The sequence below is a fragment of the Pelophylax lessonae genome, assembly GCF_965119305.1.
Source record: "Pelophylax lessonae genome assembly, chromosome: 7".
In the NCBI taxonomy this organism is placed as follows: domain Eukaryota; kingdom Metazoa; phylum Chordata; class Amphibia; order Anura; family Ranidae; genus Pelophylax; species Pelophylax lessonae.
The window spans coordinates 97,563,236-97,587,470 of record NC_138774.1 but is presented as its reverse complement, the minus strand read 5'-3'; the positions used below and the strand labels follow the sequence as shown (position 1 = coordinate 97,587,470).

Genomic DNA, 24,235 nt, shown 5'->3' with positions numbered 1-24,235 from the left:
TGCCCATCAGTGACACCAATCAATGCCAATTAGTGACACCAATCAGTGCCCATCAGTGACCCCAATCAATGCCCATCAGTGACCCCAATCAGTGCCCATCAGTGACCCCAATCAATGCACACCAGTGACACCAATCAGTGCCCATCAGTGATCCCGAACAGTGCCCACCAGTGACCTCAATCAGTACCCATTAGTGATGCCAATTATTGTCCATCAGTGCCTGCTCCTCTGTGCTGCGCATCAGTGAATGAATTCATTGATTCAGTGAGTGAATTATTCATATGAATAAAGTAATGCCTCCTTGGATTCTGACATCACATATCTGAGGATGCATTACATTTCTTCCATTATTAGAACAGTATGTAAACTGTCACAGCGCCAGATCACACATGTGTAAGATCTGCACCAAGTCTGTTTATGTGAAAGGGAAGCATTCTCCTTCTGCAGGCTCTGAGGCAATGTGACATTGGCATCCCATGAGGCTGCAAGAGGAGAATGAAATGTCATTCTCACCCAGGCAAGTGAATGGCGGGGTTGAATGGGACAAAAAAAAAAAATGGAAAACATTTTTTAACCACCTCAATACTGGGCACTTAAACCCCCTTCCTTCCCAGACCAATTTTCAGCTTTTAGCGCTGTTGCAATTTGAATGACAATTGCGCGGTCATGCAACTCTGTACCTAAACCAAATTTGTGTCATTTGTTCCCCACAAATAGAGCTTTCTTTTGGTGGTATTTGATCACCGTCAGGTTTTTTCTTTTTTGGTGCACAAATAAAAAAAGACTGAAAAGTTTGAAAAAAAAAAAAAAGTTTTTTTGTTTAGGTTATAAAATTTTGTAAATAGATATGTTTTTTCCTGCACTGATGATGCCGCACTGACAGGCACTGATGAGGAGACACTGATGGGGTGGCACTGATGGGGTGGCACTGATATGCAGCACTGATAGGTAGCACTGATATGCAGCACTGATGGGCACTGATATGTGGCACTGATAGATAGCACTGATAGGCAGCGCTGATGGGCACTGATAGGCAGCACTGATGGGCACTGATAGGCAGCACTGATGGGAACTCATGGGCACTGATTGGCGGCACTGATGGGCACTGATAGGTGGCACTGTTGGGCGGCACTGATCGGCACTGATGGGCGGCACTGATCGGCACTGATGGGGGGCACTGATGGGGGGCACTGATGGGCAGCACTGGTGGGCAATAATGGGCACTGGTGGGCGGCACTGATAGATGGCAATAACGGCACTGGTGGGCAGCACTGATAGATGGCATTGGTGGGCAACACTGATAGGGAGGGCACTGGGGGGCTCTCTGAGCCCTGTTTGCCATCCCTGGTGGCCATAGTGGGCACCCCTGGTGGTCATGGGTGGGCATCCCTGGTGGATCTAGTGGCACCCCCTCCCCCCAGGGCTGCACTGGTAATCAATCATCTGATTACCAGCACAGACCCCCCCCTGTGATCAGTGAGTAATTAGAAATACTCACTGATCACCCTGGCTGCAGAACCGATCCTCTGATCTTCTCCTCACTGACAGGATCTGTCAGGAGGAGAAGAGATCGAAGCCGTTACAACGGCTCTATTTACATTACATGACGGCTGTGATTGGACACAGCCGTCATGTGATCAGGAGGGCCAATCACAGGGCCCTCCTGCCGAATGATGTTGCTCTGTGTCCGAGGGACACAGGCACATCGAGATCGCGCCGCTGCGCGTGCCCGTGGCAGCGCGATCTCTCTCCTTCTGAAGGACGTTCCGGAACGTCCATTCAGAAGGACGAGAATCCCGCCCGGCCGTATATGTACTATGGCCCGGGTGGGAGGTAGTTAAAGAATGCTTCGCTTTTACTAAACGATGAGGCTTTGAATCTACATTGAAGGGGGTCAAACTGCCTTCTTTTGAAGTAGAGTTTTCTTTTAAAATATGCAATCTCTAAGGCTAGGTTCACACTTGAGCTTCTTCAAGCCTTTTTAACCCCTTGGTGCTGGCTCCTCCAGACCCTTTAAGGGGTTTCAGATGCCAAGAGGCAGGGCAGGGTTTATGATTATGTGACCACCGTGATTGGCAGTCATCGTGGTCAAATGATTGGGAAGCAGTTTCCCACCGGTAACTATGCCGGTAGCACGCAGGGTGCATGCTCGCGGCACAGCTGTGTTTACATTTCGAACGCAAATATGCGGCCACTTGGTGGTACGGCCCACCCACAAGAGACCCCCATATTTGCGTACTGTCGGCACCAAGAGATTAAGGCTCTTGCACACTGGGGCTCTGCTAAACACTTTTCTCTTGGCAGGAGTAAAGCAGCTGCAAAAGCTCTCCTAAGTCTTTGTTTAGGCGCATTTTGGTTGGCCATTAGAATGAAAAACACTCAAGCGCTAAAAGCTCCCAGTGTTATCATGTGTTTAGAGAGGTTTACATGCGTTTACCCGCATTTAGGCACTTCATGCTTTTAATCCCTGCCAAAAAGCTCCTCTCACAATCGTTAATTTTTTTTCTGCCACTAAACTCCCGTAAACGCCTACAGTGTGCATGGACACATAGGTTACCATGGAGGCAGAGAAAAAAAAAAAAAAGCTCAAACGTCTGTAAAAGCAGCATTTATGAACTCAAGTATGCATGATGCGTAGAGCTTAGTTTGGGTCCATGTACACTAGGATTAGAAAAAATGCCACAACCTCTGGCAGAAAAATAGACAATAAAAATGCTCATTCCGTGTTTCCCCAAAAATAAGCCCTACCCCGAAAATAAGACCTATCATAATTTTCGGGGAGGGCTGCAATATAAGTTCTTGTAAAAATATATAATCTGTTTTGTAAAAAGATTATATAATGTCCAGTGTGTCCCCTTTTGTAACTTTATTGTCGAAAATACATTAATTACAGACCCGCCAGAGATCTTCTCCTCTTCTCCTGACTGAAGTCAGTGGCCCCTCCCTCTGCAGTGCTCAGAGCGGGGCTGGCATCATCGGGTATCTCTGCCCTTCTCGGCAGTGCTCGGAGCGGGGGAAGAGGAGCTCCTGCGGACCACGTGAGCGCCCAGTAAATAAGGTATTTTCGATAATACTGTTACAAAAGGAGACTCATTGGACATTATATAACCTTTTACAAAGTTACAAAAGGAGACACACTGGACATCTAATCTTTTTGCAAAACAAGGTGTTTTTACAAGGACTTTATCTAAGATTTATTTTTGGGATTAAAGATGTCATAATGATGACTCCTGAGCTGACAGGGGGAGTGGGGGGAGAGAAGACAGGGGACATAGATAAGACATCCTCTGAAAATAAGCCCTAGTGTTTTTTTTGTAGCCAAAATTAATTTGACCAGGTATTATTTTCGGGGAAACCGTAGTATCTCATATTGCACAAGAATTTAGGAGAGTTTATGGGTATTTGCTTTTATGTTGTGTTTTTTTTCCAAAATATTCCCCTCTGCTCATTTTTCATTACAATCAATGTACACTTGAAAATGCCGAACTCTCCCAATCGCCATGTTTAGGTGCATTTATGAGCGTTTAGCGTTTTTTCCTGCCTGAAAACTCCTCTAAACTCTTCTCTTGAAATATGCCTCTTAATGTCCTAATGTGCATGGACACATACAGTAGGATAACATTGAGCTGCTTCTACAGGCAGAAGATAACAATTGCAAAACTCCTACAGAAGCAGCGTTTTTTAACCACTTGCCGACCGCCGCACGACTATTTACGCGGCAGTCGGCCCCGCACAGGCAAAGTGACGTAGTACTACGTTGCTCGCCTGCGAGCCTCTAGGGGGCGAGCTCGCACCGCCAGAGGCGCGCTCCCACCCCCACTTGTTCACGGACATTCCAGCGCGAGTGACCGGCGGCACCGATGTCCGCCGGTCACTCGCGATCTCCCGCTAGAGAGGGAGAAAGGCAGGCGGCTGATGTAAACAAAGCCACCTGTCATTCTCCCTGGTGTAACTGCAGAGACCATACGATCCTGCTATGTAGGATCCTATGTCTCTGTGGTTACATGAAAAGCCACACCCCTTTACAGTTAGAAGCACCCCCCTAGGGACACATTTAACCCCTGCATCTCTAAGTTAACCCCTTCCCTGCCAGTGTCATTTTTACAGTAACAGTGCATATGTATAGCACTGATTACTGTAGTAATGTCACTGGTACCCCCAAAAGTGTCAAAAATGTCAGTCAAGGGTCCGATCTGTCCGCCGCAATGTCGCAGTCCCGCAAAAAAAACCGCAGATCGCCACCATTACGCGTTAAAAAAAACACCAAAAATGACAAAAATCTTTCCCTTAGTTAGTTAACGCAATAACTTTTGCGCAAACCAATCAAACTACGCTTATTGTGATTTTTTTTACCAAACATATGTAGCAAAAAACAAATTGGCCTAAAATGTTAAAAAAAAATTGATTTTTACATTTTTTTGGGAATTTCATATAAAAAATGTGAAAAATATTGTTATTTTTTCAAAATTGTCGCTCTTTTTTTGTTTATAGCGCAAAAAGTAAAAATCGCACAGGTGATCAAATACCACCAAAAGAAAGCTTTGTTTGTAGGAAAAAAAGGACGTCAATTTCATTTGGGTACAGCGTTGCACGACCGCGCAATTGACCGTTAAAGTCACGCAGTGCCGAATCGCAAAATAGGGCCTGGTCAGAAAGGGGGTAAAGTCTTCCGGGGCTTAAGTGGTTAAGCCCAGTGTGCATGGACCCTAATGTGTGTTTGGACACTTTTTTTAGCCATTTTTCAGGTTTGAGCGTTCTAGTTTTGGCTAATGGAAAGCTAGTTGCTAGGAGAAAGAGAGGCATGAAATTGCACAAAAAGCACGTGTTATGTGCGTTTTTAGGCTCTCCAATTGAAGTCTACAGGACCAGCAATGTACTTTTTCTGCTTTGGGCGACATGCTTCAAGCGACATTTAGATGTGAAGAGGCACCATAGGATGCAGTAGGAATCCTCATGTCAAGCGTTAGGGCACTTCTAGAAAAGCGTATTAAATCGCTCAGGTGTGAACTGACCTTTAGTCCTTTTTATTACAGCACAGAAATGCTGCAAGGCCCTGCTGGGATTATCAATAGTAGATTTAACTGTGATGCCTAACACTGCTCTGACAGAATGTCATCTACAGCTCCATTGTTTGAAGTTGCTGGAGGTACAGGCAAACATGGAGGAGATGATGGAGACCATGTGTTCTGTTTATACACCACTGACAGGGAAACAAACACTTGTCACTGGTGGCTTCCCCCGCAGGGGTCTCACTCTTTCCCCCTTCTTCGCCCTGATCTATGGTCTCCAGGCCCTGCGTGTATATATTTGGCTTCCAGACATAGCTCTCTTCTCATCCTCTCACAAGGGGTTTCCGTAAAGACCACAATGGGGCCTTGTGCTGCTTCCTCTCATACATGCAGAAAGTTCCCTGTCCGGATGCCAGCTGTAATATTAACCTTACAATCCACGCGGCCCGTCTCTGAAGCACAGGAGACACAAGTGGAAAACTGGGGCATCTCATTAATTATCAGGCAGCCTATGACGGAGGTCAGCAACAAGTTACCACATTATACGAAGCATCCATTTTAAACAGCTGAAACACCGTCCAAACCAAAGAGAGACAGGAAGGAGATGGGAAGCCTAGGGAGTGCAGGAGGGGACGGAGGGGACACAAGAGAGATGAAAGCCAGAGGCTGGCAAAGGTAGAAGGGACAGGAGGGAGATGCATAGTGTTGTGAAAAGGAAAACTGACAGGCTCCCATCCCCTGCTGCGGTATTATGAGTTTCAGTAGGGCATTTGTCAGAAGCTGACTGGCCAGGCATGATGGGACTTATAGTTCACTAGCAGCAGAAAAAAAGGTAATCTTTGCAGAAATGAGACGTTAAGGGCTCATGCATATAAACATTAAGGCTCGGTTCACATATATGTGAATTGGATGTGTTTTAAACTGAATCAACTTTGCACAACATTTGAATCGGACTGGCTTTCAATGGAGCCGGTTCACACGTGTGTGGCGGCCATGGTACAGTTTTGAAAATAGTAGTGTGCGATTTAGGGTCAGGTTCAGGTGCGATTTCAGGTAAAAATTTGCACCTGAACCAGAGAACAGAACTGCACTGGACTGCGCAATGAAACATATGTGTGAACTCAGCCAAAAAGAGGTGTATGGCTGTACAACATAAAATACCACAACACACAGGAGCTCCAGCTGCGCCATTTTTATGCCCATATTACAAAACACGCAGTGCTCTTGTAAATGGTGGTGCTTGCAATTACATGCGCTTGGAAGTATTTCCTGAATGTTCTGTTCTCACATTCAGGAAAATATGTACTTATGTGTACATGCAAAAGCAGGAGCACCGACGTTCACATGAGATATAGGAGCACAATGTATTTTAAAACACAGTAATAAGGGTAGAAATATGCCACCGCTGGGGCTCCTGGGTGCTGTAAATACAAGAGTATTTTGTGCTGTTTGGCCATACACCTGTTTTTTTTACATTTGTGTGCATGAACCTTAAAAGAAACCTGAATTGAAAGAGATTTCTGGGCTGTCATTGCTAACCTCTCCTTATGAAAATGCTAGCTGCTAGAATTTCATGATGACCTTCAAGCACCTGTGCTGTGTTACTGACCTGAAACAGGTCTATGTAGATCAGCAGTTCTGAATTCATTGGGTTGATCTTGCTTCACTACAGGTGGGTTACAAACAAGATAGGGACTGTAGGTTTGTTCTTAAAGTCAAATTTGTTTGTAAGTCGGAACTGAAACATTTTTTTTAAGTGTAGCTCCAGCCAAAATAATAATTTTTAGTTTTTTTGGACAGCATAGGGAAGGGTTAACACCCCTGTACCATTAGTTTTGCTGTCTTTACCCCTGTTCAGAAGATTTCACCTCACTTTCTGTCCCTATGACAGCTGGATTTTGAAAATGTTGCGTTGTTGTGGTAATAAACCTTCAGTGGAGACACCTTTCCCATGATAACTCTTACAGGAGTGAATTTCCCTTCCTAGGGGTAGATTTCTCCTCACTTCCTGTTGTCTCCCTCCATCTGTAAGTATGAGTCGTATGTAAGTCAGATGTTTTTAACCCGGGGAGGGCCTGTACTACAGCTTTACTAGCTGCATAACTATTCCAGGTCAGGAGCTCAGAAAGTACTGGAGTCAGAAGCAGCCCTTTATAGGGGGCATTCATAAATAGCTGCTCCTGGATTTTCTCTTAATTACAGTGAAGTATATTTAAAGCTATAAATAATATGGATATATACTGTGAGGAAAATAATTATTTAATCCCCTGCAGATTTTGTAAGTTTGCCCACTTACAAAGAAATGAATATTCTATAATTTTTATCATTGGTGTATTTTAAATGATAGAGACAGATTCCCTAAGCAAAATATGACTAAAGGCCCGTACACACGATAAGAAAATCTGAAGGGAAATTTCGTCCGACGACCAATCTGCCAATTTTCGGATATGGTGCTTTAGACAGTCGACTCCGACTTTTCTGCCGAAAAAATCCTGATGTGCAGGCTATAAAATTTTTATCGTCCGTCAACTCAAAGTCCGATTTTCGTCTCATTAGTACAGTTTTCGACGGAAAAAAATCTTAAGAGCAAGACTAGGCATGCTCAGAGACGAAAGAACACATACAAAGCAATCCAACACATGACATCACTTCTGAAGTAGAATTCTGTCGTACGGGAAAATTCGTATGAAAATAACCTCTTCACTTTCCACATCAGACTAGCATGCCACAAAAAATGGACAACAGATCGTTCAATAATCTGATCGTGTGTACGGGGCTTTAGTACTTGTAGGAAAGCACAGAGGTAAGACATTTCTTGTAGTTGGTTACCAGGTTTGAACACATCTCAGGATCTTCTCTAAATCCTTAAGGTTATTTGGCTGTCGCTTGGTAACTCGAAGTTTCAGCTCCTTCCATAAATTTACTATAGAATCAAGGTCTGGAGACTAGCTAGGCCACTCCATGACCTTCATGTGCTTTTTCTTGAGCAACTCATTTGTTGCCTTGGCGGTATGTTTTGGGTCATTGCCCTGCTGGAAGACCCATCCACGACCCATTCTCAGTGTTCTGGCTGAGGAAAGACAGCCTTGTACATGTGCCTTCTTGAGAAAGGGGGCCTTGTGGCGCTGCAGGATTTAAATCCATGGCAGCATACTGTGTTACCAATGGTTTGTTTGGGGACTGTGGTCCCAACTGCCTTGAGATCATTCACAAGATCCTCTTGTGTAGTTCTGGTCTGATCCCTCACTTTTCTCATGATCATCCTTACCCCATGAGGCGATATCTTGCATGGAGCTCCAAAATGAGGGCGATTGATTATTTTGCATTTAATCCATTTGCGAATAATCGCTCCGGCAATTGTCTCCTTCTCACCAAGTCTCTTGCTGATAGTCTTGTAGCCCATTCCAGCCTTGTGCAGGTCTACAATCTCATCTCTGATGTTCTTTGACAGCTCTTTGGTCTTGCCCATGATGGTTGGTTTGAATGGAAGAAAAAGTTTCTATGGACAGGTGTCTTTTATACACATAACGAGCTGTCATCAGGAGAACCTTCATTAATTGATAGGATCAATCTGTGTACCACATGAGCATATACTGTAGCCAGTCTGTGGGAGCCAGAATTATTGTTGGTTGGTAGGGAATCAAATACTTATTTTACTCACTGAACTGCAACTCAATTTATAACATTTGTATCATGTGTTTTTTTTTTCATGTGTTTTTGCATCATGTGTTCTGGATTTGTGGTTGATATTCTGTCTCTATCATTTAAAATACACCTATGATAAAAAATGATAGACCATTCATTTCTTTGTAAGTGGACAAACTTACAAATTTTGCAGGGGATCAAATAATTATTTCTCCCCTCTGTATCTGTGTCTTCTTAGGGAGATTTCCCTTCATATTCTGTCCTGTAGAATCAACAGGAAGTGATAGAATATTTTTTACACTGTGAGGGAAATCCCTCCCATTGAAATATTTCCTCTCTATTTCTGTTTTGGAGGCAACTCAAAATTTTGGATTTACCCTCTGTTGAATTCCCAGTGACAATGGTAATTAGCACAGTTAGAGAGAGACCACAAATCTCTCTAATGGGGACACAGACCGCAATAAAAAAACAGAAAGGGGTTCTAATCCCTCATCACACCATCCAAATCTAAAAAGTGTTCTCTTTAGTTAAACTTTAAATATAAATACACAGAACCCCTCATCCTCAAACAAACAAATTCTCCTGTGCTTAAATAGATGTGGTGGCGGTGAGGCTTTATGGCTCCGGGTATATGCACAGACTTTGCTGCCCTCCTGGGGTCAGGGGAAGGCCAATTGAAACACTGTAAAAAGAACAAAAAGAGGGCGCACCAACCTTGCACATTACCCAAGTGGTGTTTTATTGATAAAAGAGAAAGGAAATACACTCAAAAACACAAAAATCTTGAAACCATATCCAGTCGTCAATGGACACAAAGCAACCAGGTCAACAGGACAATGTCCAGCATGCGGGAGGACCCTCCAAATTGCTGACTCATTTTGAGGGAAGATTCCCTGTTCCTTAGAGCCAGTCTCGTGTCAGCCATTTGGAGGGTCCTCCGGTATGCTGGACATTGTCCTAATGACCTGGTTGCTTTGTGTCCATTGTGGACTGTATACACTTTCAAGATTTTTGTTTTTGAGTAGATTTCCTTTCTCTTTTATCAATAAAACACCACTTGGGTAATGCGCAAGGTTATTTTGTTGTTTTTTTTTCAGCACACAACTTGCAACCACTGAAGACAACTTAACTTCAACAATGAAAGTGATTGTAAATTGTAAATAAAAATAAAAAACCCCACTTGCCCAAACCACCTTTTCTTTGGTCCCCCACAGCATGCCTGGCTTCTCCCCTCCGCCAATTGCCTGCCGCCCTAGAAAGCTGCTATCTATAGAGCCACTCGCGTGGGCTTGCTCCCAAGCTTTGCTATCTGTGTCTATTACCACATACAGTGGGACTTGGCCCCGCCTTCCACTCCCTTGTCACTTGCTTTGATTTACAGCAGTGGAAGCCAATGGCTCCTGCTGCCTCAGCAAAGCCTGAGAGACCAGGAAGAGAGAGAAGAGCTGCAGATGGGCGCAGTGCTGGATTCAACGAGGGCTTAGGTAAGTATAAAGGGGGATACTGATGTCTAAACATTTTTCATCTGAATGCAAGGAATGCCTTAAGATAAAAAAAATGTTTAGTCATTATACCTACTTTAAAACTAAAGTTTGGAAGAGGTGGAGAGGCGGGGCATTGACATCACAATCTCCACCATGTTCAATCAGAGAACACAAAGAAGCACTAAGCAGCAGGGTAGCCGCTCGGGCATGGGAACCAGAAGCTAGCGGCAATTATTGTAGTAACGGTGCCTACAGTGATTCCCAGCTTACATAGGAAAGAAAATTACCAGATTTGGGTACTGTTGCCCTTTTGAAGCAGAAGCCTGTTATATAAATCTGCATATATTTGTTAAAATACAGTATACAACATATGCAGTAGCCATCGTCTGACTCATTGTAACTGTATCTTACGACAGCAATAACAGCGGGACATATTCAGATTCACATCAAGTTACATAATTCCAATGGGTAGAAGATAAAATTTAGACCCATTTACAAAATTTCTATTATGCAACTGCACACAATTGATTTCTTACAAACCATACATGAAGAAGTAGAGGAGCAATGTATGCACACCTGTAAATGAATAATCTGAAGCTTGTAGAGCCTTAATTCTTGTAGAAATAAAATATATTTATTGAGACCGAACCCTTGGCAAATATAAAAGATTTTCATTTAAACCAGTTATGTATTCATTAAAAAAAACAGCTAAATGTATTTTTTTTTAAAGTATAACTACCCAAATCTGCCTTTATTTTAGCTTCCTGTAATCCTCTGCACAGCAGAACTTGGAGGATCAGCACTTTCAGATTCTATTACAATGCTATCAATCTAAAGGCTTGTGTACACTGATTTATGTCAGAACTGCTTTTCTGGATGTTAATGGAAATGCAAGCACAGCATGATGGAGCTTAGAAGGTCAGAGGCCCATTTAAAGGAACTCAGAAGCATCTCAAACTGATCTCAAAAGCAAGCTGAATGCACTTAAATTCATACATTTCCAAAATCTACTCAAGTCCTAAGGCCTTGTTCACACCTGAGCGATTTAAAATGTAATTTGAAGCTTCACTATGTTAAAGAAAGGACTTAAAGCGCCATTTCAATCTGAGGCTTGAATGTCTCCCTACCAGTGTTTAGAAGATAGGAGCAGGCTTCATTTCACTTATTCAGGAGTGTCAAACTGATGCGGCCAGTGGGCAAAACACATCAGGGAGTGTGGTCGGAGCAGCACTGGCTGAGGCCACACATTTAATCAGCACTGCGTCAGTCTGAGCGGCGTCCAACACAATGCAGTTTAAAGCTTCACCAGAAGTGTTTCAACCCTCAACACTAGAAGTTTTATTCCATTTATTGGTGCTCATTTACCCCTGAGCTTAATGTTAATTGAAGCTCAGTGTCGATTTAGTCTTGACAAAAAAGTACGCATTTTTTTGCCTAGTAACTAGCTTTCTATTAGCTATAAATAATAAAAAATTAAGGCTCAACCCTGAAAAACTATTGCTCCAAAAAAAAAGGCCAAAGATGCTCAGCTCATGTGCGAATAGGGCCTAACACTGGGAGTTTTTCAGCAGGAGAGAGTAATTACAACCATATCAGTGAAGTGATGTTCCTATACTTACTAGTCAAAGGTTGGAATGGGTCATTGACCGAACTGTACTGCCTAACTGCTCTGCAGAATTGTGTGGTCAGTGTGCAGCCTGTCTAGGGGGCCTGTATCAAGTTAAAGGTTGAATAGAGTTACAAACCTTTTGAAAGTTCATATATGTACATCAACAGTGTATTTAGCTCAACAGTGTATTTAGCTATGTGCAAGTAAAATTTTAGGTATTACGGAATGTGACAATAATGCCTTGTTTCCACTGAGTGGTACAGTACTGTACGGTTCAGTACGGTACAGTTCGGAAACGGTACACATTGCGTTTCCACTGCCAATAGTACCCTTTCATGATAGGCGTGGTGTAGCAGGAAAGCTGTGATCGACGATTCTCTGTCAACCAATCAAAGTTCTGCAGAGTGTAGCTCCACCCTGTTGGTACGGTACTAATGTGCTTGGTACCCCAACGAAAGGGTCCCAAAAAAGTGGTACGGTACAGTTAGGAATTAGGGTACCATTCACAATGGAAACGGCAAAAATTGCGTACCGTACCGAACCAAACCATACCTTACCGCTCAGTGGAAACAAGCCATAACATGGGCTAAGTAGTACTTGTATACAGAAATTAAATCAAGAGAAAAACTCACTAGGAAATCTGCCTACTACAACAATGATGCAGCCTATCTCAAGTGTCAGGTTTCCTCTCCTACAATTCTACATCTCTCGTAAGTTTCTGCTGTTAGAGGATGATGTAAGGACAGCATGGCGACTAAGGGGCTAACACTCATGCCATGCCAGGCATCTCAGGGTTTAGTTACAAAAGATGCTGAACAGAGTGGAGGGTGTGCTTTAAATTCCCACTAGAGCCTGTTTAGAGGTAAATTAGAATCATTCTAAACTGGCCTGTGGGTGGCTGTGGTAGGGACACTGACTAATCTTCTTTGGAGGAAAAATTGATGTGACTGGTTTAGGGTTCTTTGGAATCAGTTTTGGCACCAAACAAAAGAAAAAAATGCTCAAACCCGGTTTTATTTTAGTAAAAATATGAACAAACTCTTTTGGCATACCAATGCAAAGAAACAGCTAAACATTCTGGGACATAGATTTATGTCACAATATTTCAGGTAAGGTTTAGTACCATTAGCTTTTTAGGACCTACCTTAAGACCTTCATAAAGATTTTGTTGGATAGCAAACAAATTAAATTACAGACTTTTTATGTATGCCTGGCTATCTCTCATACCATTCCATTCATATATCTATGTAGCCATTTTCCTATTCTTTTTGATTTTGTTCCTGTGTTCCCCTAATTGCCTTTTAAATATTAAAATCAGGACCATTTCCTCCAGAACACTGCCAGATCATTCAACTTTGGCATTGCAAGTCAATATCACACCCTAAACATCTGCATCTCTGTAGAAGGTGTTGGGTGGTGTAGGAGCAGGGCCGGTACAAGGGGTGGGCGGCAGGGTCGGCTGCCCTGGGCGTCGTTAGCATGGGAGGTGGAGGGGGCGCTGCCAAGAGTGTTTCTGTGGCTATTAGTTGAGAGGAGAGAGCGGGATGTACTCTCTCTCTCTCTTCTCGCCAGGCTTCACACTGACTCCTATCACTGTAGCGGTCGTCAGATCGGGACTTCGGCTTTTCCTTCTCATCTTCATATGTCAGAGCGGAGGAGGAGCGGAGGAGGAGCCTAGGAGAAGACATTTCCTAAACCTTTGCACGGACAGCTGGGCTAGCGGAGAGATGCGGCTTCAGAAGGGGAAGAAGATTGCGGCTCAGGAATGACACTGGATGTCAGATCGGGACTATACAGAGTTTGTTACCCGCCCCCTTTCCACATTTTTTGCTGGGAGGAGAGGGGATAACAAACTCTGTATAGTCCCGATCTGACATCCAGTGTCATTCCTGAGCCGCAATCTTCTCCCCTTCTGCAGCCGCATCTCTCCGTGCAAAGCTTGAGGAATTGTCTTCTCCTAGGCTCCTCCTCCGCTCTGACATATGAAGATGAGAAGGAGCCAGTCAGAAGAGGAGGATCACAGATTGATGTGCCGCGCTGTATCTGAGGTCTGGAGGAAAGGGTGAACTGTCTGCACCGGGGGCACAAATCTTATCCTGTCACCTCTCAAATTCCACCATCTCAGCACAATCCCCCCCCCCCCCCCTTCTCACATATCGATCCCACCATGAAGTAATCATCTCCTCCCCACCCCTCCTAGTACAAATTCTCTTATTCCCCCCCCCCCCCAGGACAATCCCCCCAAAAGTATTTGTACTAGGAGGGGTGGGGAGAAGATGATTACTTCTAGGTGGGATCGATATGGGGGGGGGGGGGGGGGGATGTGCTGGGATGGGGAATTTGAGAGATGACAAGATAAGATTTCTTCTAGCAGGGAAATTGGGGGGAGGGTGCTGGGGGGTGAGGATTTGTGCCAGGAGGGGGGACTTGGGGATTGTCTTTGAAGAGATTATTGGGATGGGGTGGGGGGATTTGTGCCAGAACAGGAAGTCTTGGGGCTGTTAAAAAGGGGTATTTGGGGGGGGGGGGGGGTTGTGCCAGTAGGAATGATGGGGGGATTTGTGCTAGGGGGAAATTAAGACTTGTTCTAGAAGGGGAACATTTGGGGGGTACTAGGAGGGTGATTTAGGGAGATGGGGGGGGAGGATTTGTGCCAGGAGGGGGGGACTTATGCGGTGGGGTTGGGGGAAGAGGATTTGTGCCAGGAGGGGGGATATGTGCTGGGTAGATGGGGGAAGAGGGTTTGTGCTAGGAGGGGGGATTTGTGCTGCTGGGATGGGGGGGGGGGAGAGGATTTGTGCCAGGAGGGGGGATTTTTGCTGTGTGGATGGAGGGAAGAGAATTTGTGCCAGGAGGGATATTTGTGCTGTGGGAAGGGGGGGGGGCAGAGGATTTGTGCCAGGAGGGGGTATTTTTTGCTGTGGGGATGGAGGGAAGAGGATTTGTGCCAGGAGGGGGGATTTGTGCTGGGGGGATGGGGGGGATTTGGGCTAAGAGGGTATTTGGGGGGTTTGGCTAGAAGAGGTGATGGGGTATTTGTGCCAGGATGGGGAGTTTTTGGGCTGTTAGAAATGGGAAAGGGGGGGATTTATGCTAGTAGGGATGATTGGGGGTATTTGTGCTAGAGGGGAAATTTGGGGGTAGGATTTGTGCTAGGAGGGGGAATTTGGTGGGATGTGCTAGGAGGAGGAATTTGGGGGGTTTGTGCTGGGGGGATGGGGGAAGAGGATTTGTGCTAAGAGGGGGGATTTGTGCTAGGATGGGGGATTTGGTGGGATGGGCTAGGAGGAGGAATTTGGGGGGTTTGTGCTGGGGGGATGGGGAAGAGGATTTGTGCTAGGAGGGGGGATTCGTGCAAGAAGGGAAAACATTTTTTTTGGAGGGGGGGGGGGATTTGGGGGAGAGGATTTGTGCTAGTAGGAAAATTGATGGGTATTTGTGTTAGGAGGGGACATTTGGGGGAGGAGAAGATTTGTGCTGGGAGGGGGGATTTGGAGAGGGGAGAATTTGTGTTTGGAGGGGAAATTTGAGGGGTGAGAATGTGCGCTAACAGAGCTTTTTTGAGTAGTGATAGTTGTGCTAGCAGGGAACATTTGGGAAGAGAGAGGCTTTGAGCTTAGAGAGGATGGGGGGAAAGATTTGTGCAGGGAGGGGGATTTCAGCAGGGAGAGATGTGTACTGGGAGGAGGGAGGATATTTGTTTGTGGAAATATTTGGCTTGGAAAGGGAATATCTTCTTAGGGCTAAGTGTGCCAATTAGTGCTCAATTCTCTTTTTTATATTGCTAAAACATTATGTTCCTACATCTTGGGGGGGCGCAGTTTGGTGTCTTCGCCCTGGGCGCTGGATGGCCTTGTCCCAGCTCTGTGTAGGAGCGTAGGTGTGGAGTGTATGTCTTGTACCATTTTTTAAAAGAACTTGTGTTCTGTAAAGTAGTTATGGAACCTCACATATCATTTAACATTAGCCTTTCTCAACCAGAGTTCCATGGAACCTTATGGTTCCCCCAGAGGTTGGTAGGGGTTCCTTGAGCAATGGAGAATTTATGTTCTAACTAAACTGACCACCAGTGCAGGAGGGCTATTTCCCACTGGGCAGCAAAGTACCATATTTTCCAGCGTATAAGATGACTGGGCGTATAAGACGACCCCCCTAATTTTCATCTACCGGTAATACTTATACTTGGGTTACCTTGGAGATATTATACTCGGCGTATAAGACGACCCCCCATTTTTGGGCAATTTTTTTGAGGTTCAAAAGTAGTCTTATACGCCAGAAAATACAGTAAGTGGATTTATCTACTCTAACCATAAATGTTATTGCATTCCACAATTTTCCACTAGCTCTGTTTTTTTTTTTTACAATAAAATGTATTGCTTAAATGAATTTTCTCAAATACAGCAGGTAGGTGCTAAAAATGTTCTTCTCAAAGTGTGAAATACTCTAGGTCTCTTATTTTATTTAAAACGTTGTATACTTTTCTGAGTGTGCTAAAGTACCATAAACTGTAGGTGTAGTCATTTTTAGTAGGGATTCTCAGAAATCGTAAAATTATTTCAAAGGTTCCTCAGCAGTAGAAAGGCCAAGAAAAGCTGTTTTACATAATTCTGCAGGTAGTTGCATAGGTGGTGGATGCAAACAAGTATGTCTTGCTAAATATGAAAAGTAACAAAGCTTTTTCAGTATAAGCTATATGAAATGAATGACAGTACAAGTTTATTACCTGGCACAGGATGTTCCGTATGTACTCTCCACAGGCGGTGACTCCGGTATTGTCCAAGAATTCTGTGATGTATCGGAACTTGTCAGCGATGGCCCTGTCCTGGGCTGTGTCGCAGCATCCAAAAGTTGAATAGGTCGTGCAAAAAGTCAGGGGTTTTAAGGGTTGAAAGGGTGGTTTATAATCCAAGCACTGTGGGTGTCCCATCACAACACAGGTGTGAAGGACAAGGAGAAGCCACAGGTTAAGCATGAGATGGATTGTCATGAAGGCAAAGTGAAGGATTCTGGGAAGGATGCAGAACTTTTCTGTGCTGGAGACTATATGCTTGTCCTTTTTTTCTTGTTATCTTTGCTGCATTGTTCTTTGTTACTCCAAAATGTTACTTATCTTCTTCTCCATTCCTTATTGTCTAACTTGGTTTTCTCTGGTATTGTTTGAGACTCTTGCTTCCCCTTCTTCTTTGATTGGATCTTATTATGAGTCAATGCTTTTTGTACCCAGGCTCTAATCAGTGACTCACCTCTCCTCATATCCTGTCATCTCCATTCATTCTCTCCTCCTCTTCTCTGAAATTCTAAATCTCTCCCCATATTTTTTCTTCCATTGATAGTGACTTTTCCAGCTTTCTCACATTTGCCTGTCAGCTGTTAAGCAATATCTTTGATATTTTTTTGGAGTTTTGTAATCGTCAGTAACTGCATGTGCCTGTCTTCCTCCAGACACAGCTGCTGAATCTGATCCACATACAGCGTAGTCTCCCCCCTCCTTCTTTTCCTCCTCTCTAATCCAGCCCAAATTGTCGCTCATCACCCTCCAAACTTACATCCCATCTCTGTCCGGGCACCTCAAAGAATCATGCTGTTCTGCATGTAGACACAATACTTGTTCTTTCTTAGCAAGTTACTAGAATTGCACCTATTATATTACACATTTTGAATTAAAGATAGACCCCACAAGACAATACACTAGCTTGGAAGAGGAAGCTTGTGTGAACGAGCCCTAAAACTGTCCATTGCTACCATTTGAACAACAGTGTTAAAAGATAAAACATTTAGGGGGGGTTAATAAAGCAGTTACAACACTTTTTTTGACCCCCCCCCCAAAATGATATGCGTCTAATTAAAAAGAAAAAAAAAAAAAGGGACCCCCCCCCAAAATGGTATGCGTCTAATTAAAAAGAAAAAAAAGGGGGTTTCAAAAATATCTACTATCAGTTGATGGATAAAGAAACTGGTGGTATCTAAGACCAACTCTAAGTTGGTGCACAGAGAAACGCCAGTGCTCAGACTGAGATATTTTGTGCTCCAATGTAGTCATGAATGGGACAGCTTCCCACACATGGCTTGTAGTTACTAGTACTCCGGCAGCTGCTTGCTTCATAGAAACCACAAGCCTGTGCGGGAAGCTGTCACATTCATGACTACATCGCAGCACAAAATATCTGTCTGAGCACTTGCGTTTCCCTGTACACCAACTTAGAGTTGTTCTTAATTACCACCAGTTTCTTTTTCAATGAACTGACAGTATTTTAGAAACCCTTTTTTTTTTTGTTTAAATTAGACCCATGCCATCGAAAGGGGGCCATACCTCCAGAAAAGTGTTTTACCTGCTTTATTTAATCCCCCCTAAATGTTTTATCTTTTAAGACCATCGTTCAAATGATAGTAATGGACAGTTTTAGGGCTCTTATACACGAGCAGCTATTAGATGTTCTTTTAGTGTCTATCTTTAATTCAAAGTTTGTAATATAGGAGATGCAATCATAGTAACTTACTAAGAAAGAACAAGTTTTGGTTCCTGGTTGCCAAGACTCCAGCAGCTGCTTGCTTCCTAGCAACAAATGACTCATCCCTGGCCTCATGCAGCTGATGACCAGGGATTTTCACAGCTGAATGTAAACAGCAGGTTGGGGGATGCCTGCACACCTCATTACCCAAATATGACAATGACCATTGACAATAACAGGAATCTCCCATCCAGAAGCTAAATGGGACCAGGGGTGGTTCAGTGGTTTCTATGATGCTGACAGCTGCACAGTTTACCACATCTTAAAAACCAGGGCACTATGCTACTGGGGCTGAACATGCACTGAGGACAGGAGTATCCACGGTCCACAGCCCCCACCACTATGCCTCTAATAAATGTAGGTACCTGCCTTCAACATTTACAGAGACAGGACAGAATTCTAAAGAGTGTCATATAGGCATTCTTTATGAATTCTTCAGACAGGATCTTTGCACATCTGGGTAATTTTACAGTAGGTTGTGATATTTGTGAAAAACCACATATGAAAATGTTTTGAGGTTGCAGCAGAAAACAGACTTAGCTTGTGCTGTGAGCTAGCTACTGCACATATTGCTATTTTATGCATGTTATCATTGATTAACTGATTTGCAACCCCTAGTACAAGTACTAGAATAGCTGAGAGGAATGCAAATATAAACCAAGCTTTTATAGGGAAAACTCAGAGGGTGCTCTAAAATACCTAGACCATATTGTTAAATAAGCAACACTTACACTAACATTTATTCATTCTTGCACACCACAGAAAGAAAGAGATAAAGACAATGCCAATACCATGATGTCATACACTTTGTCTGCACAGTTGTGTTTTATTGTTCATCATATATATGAATGGATTAATGAAATAAAACAGCATTGATTGGAGAGGAAAGCTTTGTTTTCTTCTGAAGGCTAGAGTAGAATTGAATAGTAGAATATGCTGCTGTAGGCAGAAAGCATTTAATAACAATAAACTGTCAGATTCTACACAAGAATGCAAAAATGAGGCTTTGTGCTGGTAGATGCAGAGTCAAAAAAGCAGCCCATCTAGGGAGACACCCTGCTTACTTTTAATCACATGAATACGAAAAAAAAAAAAAATATGTAATCCATTGTATGGGATGGTAGGGGTTAAGTTACCCCTACAGATGACAGCTCACAATGAAGCCAAATGGACTGTTCATAAAAAAAAATCCATGACAGCATGGCATTCATCCACCAAAAATTCCTTGGCAGCATGGCATTCATCAATCCAAAAAAATTAATGACATTTTGGCATTTATCCATCCATAATTCATCCAAATCTATGACTGCCTTGGTCCTCCTCTTCGTCGATGCTCTCCCGCCACTCCTGGCTCCTCCTACCTTGCTACTGCTATGCTTGCTATTTGGGTGACAAAACGGCTCTGCCTCACCCCTGCTCTCTCCTAACAGGCCAAGGGCTCCCACTGCCGCCAACATAGCAAGTGAGGATATAGAAAGCCGCTGCTCTTGGGCACAGCGCTTCCAAACATATAATGTTTGGGAGTTGTTAAATTAATAAATAATTTAAAAAAAGGCTAAAAAAAATTAATCATTTTTTAAAAAAGCTAAAAAATAAAATAAAATGCACTGATATCCCTATTAATATGGGCATCAATTGTAAACAAAATGGAAGTGACATGCAGATGTTTTGGCTTTCTGAACATACAAAGACAATATTAATTTCTGCATATAAAAAAAGCTAGTACTTACCCTTTCTGTCTTTCTTTTCTTTCTGCCATGCTGGCTTACACTTTAGGCTTCTACAGCAGTGCCCCCGCCCTTGCGGCTGTCCTGGTGTGTGCCTGTCTCCTGGCGGGCCTTGGAAGCAGGCAGGCACTCCTGCTGCTGTGGGCACCTCTCCATGGCCCGATTAGCTTGACAGCAGTGCCAGGCTAATGACAGCTTCTAAATTCGGCAGCTGGGTCCGGTGAACACACACACGGATGGGAGTCAGATTTGACTGTCCTGTGTGTGCCTGTTTCTGTGGAGGCGCGCAGGCATTCCTGCAGTTGTGGGCTCCCCCTCCATGGCCCAAGTGGCCTGACAGCAGCGCAGGGCGACAGGTGCTTGCCACAGACATCTCAACCTGCAAAAACGAATTTCAGGGAGTTGGCAAACTCATTTTAGAGAGGTGGCACTCCGCACCCCCCTCCCCCCATCAATTTAACACCACTAGAGGATGATCAAATGAATCGCAATCAGTATACAGAGATTTACTTCTTCTGAGAGATATTAAAGGAACACTCTAACCACCATGACCACTTCAATGATTTGAAGTGGTCATGGTGGTAGGAGTCAGAAACACTGCACATGTTGGGATATTTACAATTATGTGCTGGAGGCTAGTTGCACCCCTAGCACATGTGACTTACTGCTGGTGGGTACTGCTGGTGGTTACTGCTGGCGGGTACTCTTGACTGGTACTGCTGGTGAGTACTGGTGGCTGGTACTGCTGGTGAGTACTGCTGGTGGGTACTGCTGGCGGAGAGTGTGAGGAGTGGCACTGGAGGAAGCATGCAGGGCCGATGCTTTCTGTATATCTCTCCTCACAGGCGGAGTGCATTTGATATCATTCCACCTCTGACTGGACGGAGCCGGAACTATACAGGAAGCATCGGCTCCATTCTGACAGGTGACTCAGACAGCCGGGATATCGTGCGGTACTTGTGGGTGTCAGGGAGCCGCAGCCCGCATGTGGGAGACTCCCACACCTTGCGGGAGACTTGGGATGTCTATTGCCACCTGTAGGGTTCGGCGGTGGGATGCACACGGGGCTGGGTCACTGGGCAGGTGGGGCCTCCTGGGTAACTGCCCAGTGTGCCCATGCGGTAAGACGACCCTGCCCCCTTGTCCTCTGTGATGACCTTAAAGTGAATAACTTAACACCAAGTTCACTATATAGACCACTTATTTATTTGTACATGTTGATCATATCCCCCCTAATCCATTCTTCTCAAGAGAGAATACATTCAGTTCCTCTAATCTTTCCTCAAAGCTGAGCTCCTCCATGCCTATTATCAGTTTGATTGCCCTCCTGTGCACTTTCTCAAGTTCCCCTGTGTCCTTTTTGAGAAATGGTGCCCAAAACTGAACTGCATACATACACTGCCTTACTGCTGCACAGCCTCGAGGAAGAGTTAGCTTTTTGAAAGGTAATTCAAACAGAACAAATTGGTTTACAAAGCTTCCTGATCTCAGACTGAAGGATGCAAACCAAGGAATCCAGACAAGCAATGTCACTAGCCTGTAAATCTGAATATAAACAGGAAAGCATCCAAAGAGCACCATAAAAAACAACTGCCAAACAAGTGTTACACTGACCTAAACCATACAGTAAAAAATTCAAACACTAATTCCCAATGACAGTCTACTGTCTCCAAACCTCTGCTATTCAAATTACTGATGTTCAAGCTATGCACATTTCTTGGCTGCATACTCCCCATAGAGTCACTATCCAACTTCAGTACCACACTGATTAAGCTAGCTATACATGGCTATATTTCTCTTGTTCAGCCTGTGGGCTAAACAAGAGAAAATTAATTCCTCCATTCACGCTAGTGGCTAAACAGTGTGGATGAAGGAATCTGCATTGCCGGCTATTTCATGAGCACTCTGCGAGGACTGGGTGATGGGGATTCCCAGAGAAGGTTACCCCTCCCGCACCTACTGATGCTCCCACAGGAGATGTAAACTTAGAAGCTGAGGTTATTTTGTGTGATTGATTGCCGAAAGACAAAAATATAAAAAATAAAATTACAAAGTGTAATTCAGCTAATAAAATTTGTAACTCTGATATCCAGTTTGGTCCAAATAATGACCGGATTTTCTTTTGAGAGGTTGTGTGACCAGACTTTAAAAAAAAGTCTGTTCAAGCTCACAGATCTCACTAGAGTCCACAATGGTTTTATAGACCTCATAGAGTTAAATACGTGGTTGGGCTGTACATTTCCCAGGTGCCTAAAACTCAATCTTTTGTCTGGAATTTAAAGCCCCCCCCTCATTTTGTCTGAGCTGGGAATGTTCTAACTTACTTGTTTGAAAGCACTGTGGGATGAGTCAGTGACCTGAAGGAGATCACGTCCTCAAATACCTAAGGCAATGTCATGAACTTCACTGCTGGCTCCTCCCTGTAAGCATGTTCCTATTGTAAAAAATGGTCCATAACTATCACTCTTTATGAATAACAAGGTGTCCAAAGGTACCCAATGAGGATATGATCTGATCATTTTAACAGCTTTCATGAGGACTCATAGCCTTGGATGTACAGCCTAAACAGGCTGAGGTACCTTAAGCCTAGTACACACGCAATCAGAAAATCGAATGAAAAATACCACTTTTGAAGCGATTGTATGATAATCTGATCGCTAGTACAGTACACAGCTTTCAAGAACCGATCACGATAGTTCTTCTGAAATTATCCGATGTAACAAACACGAAAATTTTTCTTATACGATTCCTGATCGTATCATTTTCATTTAATCAGTACAGTATTAATTTTAAAATACATTACATTACTTCTTAAGTATTATGGGATGGTAGGAAGGAGAATTGGTCATCTAAAAACCCACCTTATATAACCTTATTAACCATACCTTAAAACATGCATGAAACACATTTTTATTTTTTTTTTAAAATAAGGCACTCGGACTACAGATTGGATAAAACGGCCGCGGCTTCTTTATTAACTGGTATTCAAAATAACATAACCATCTTTATAAATATCAATATAAAATAACAGACCAACCCAGTCATAAAAAACTCGGGTTGTCATTCACAGAAGATCAAAACAATTGATCAACATCCACCATACATCACCAACATAAATCATCACATATAATAAAAGTACACGTCCCCCTCAAAACAGAGGTGACCCAAACCAGTCAATTTGTTAGAAGCCGCGACAAAACCAGAGGAGGGAGGGAGGGGAAATCCAGATGAAAGGTATGAAGAGATTGAGCCCCTGAGGGGCGGGAGGCACCTTAAATATGCTTCTCCCTGAGGTAACCTCCACCTCATAGGCTGAGGTGAGCGGGCGGAGAAAGGGGCTCATTCGCTAACTCCCTTGAGAGGAAACCTAAACTGCCTGACAACTACCTGTTTACCGAAGAGACCCCACTAACCTGCCTGGTAACTCATCCTGGCGGAAAACTAACTGAGGAGAGCTATGGGCCTCATTTAGTAAAACTAAACCCTGCTCTATTTTATGTTTTAACCCTTCCACCATCCCATATGAAAGAGGGGCTAATTTAGCCCCCTTTCTAATATTCTGTCATAAAATAATTTTTGTAAGTTAAGTAACCTCTTCATTTTTGATATAAGACTAGCATGCAAAATGAAAAAGGAAAATCATTCGTCTGATATTCTCATCGTGTGGACAAGGCTTTAGGCACAAAGAAAGCTTCTATTTCCTTTGTTTATCATTTAATTCCATTGTGTTTCTAATTTATATTTGACCCTTCTCTGAGGTCATTCAAAGTTAGCCTGAAGTTATCCCTATTAAAAAAAAAATTGGGATATCCATAGACGTAGGAAGTTCGGATATTTCCACGCTGCGTTATCCTGTGACCCCCCTCAGTCATGTTTGTCCATATACTCCTTCCCTATTTTATATGTAATTGATTATTTTGTTTTATTAAAATTGTGTTAATATACAGGACTATACTATGGAGATCCCTATTTTTATTTCATATATGAGCTGAGTTTTATCTGCCACGGAATGTTCTTCACTGGTCGATGAATGAGCTTTTGAAAATGCAATATTATTTGCCTTAAGGTTAGCGGCCACTGCACTTTAGTGGCGGATTGTCGGTTGTTGGGATAGAGCACCTTTTTTACCACTATTTACCTTGACCTCATCGGATCACAACACTTACCGATCGATATAGACTGTTTTTTCCTGGTTTTACCACTATTTTGCACTGGATTTGGTTTGGATATTTCTATATATTTTTTTTCTTTT

At 43.5% G+C, this 24,235-nt stretch overlaps 1 protein-coding gene across 1 annotated transcript in view; it reads right to left on the bottom strand.

Moving 5' to 3' along the window:
- Nucleotides 1-17,192, bottom strand: part of LOC309560853 (HHIP-like protein 1) — a 72,929-nt gene extending 55,737 nt beyond the window's left edge. Inside the window, exon 1 of the mRNA XM_082264535.1 lies at nt 16,471-17,192. Within this exon, the coding sequence (XP_082120661.1) occupies nt 16,471-16,734 (264 nt within the window). The 5' untranslated portion in view covers nt 16,735-17,192. The remainder of the gene's footprint in view (nt 1-16,470) is intronic.
- Between the last annotated feature and the right edge of the window lie 7,043 nt (nt 17,193-24,235).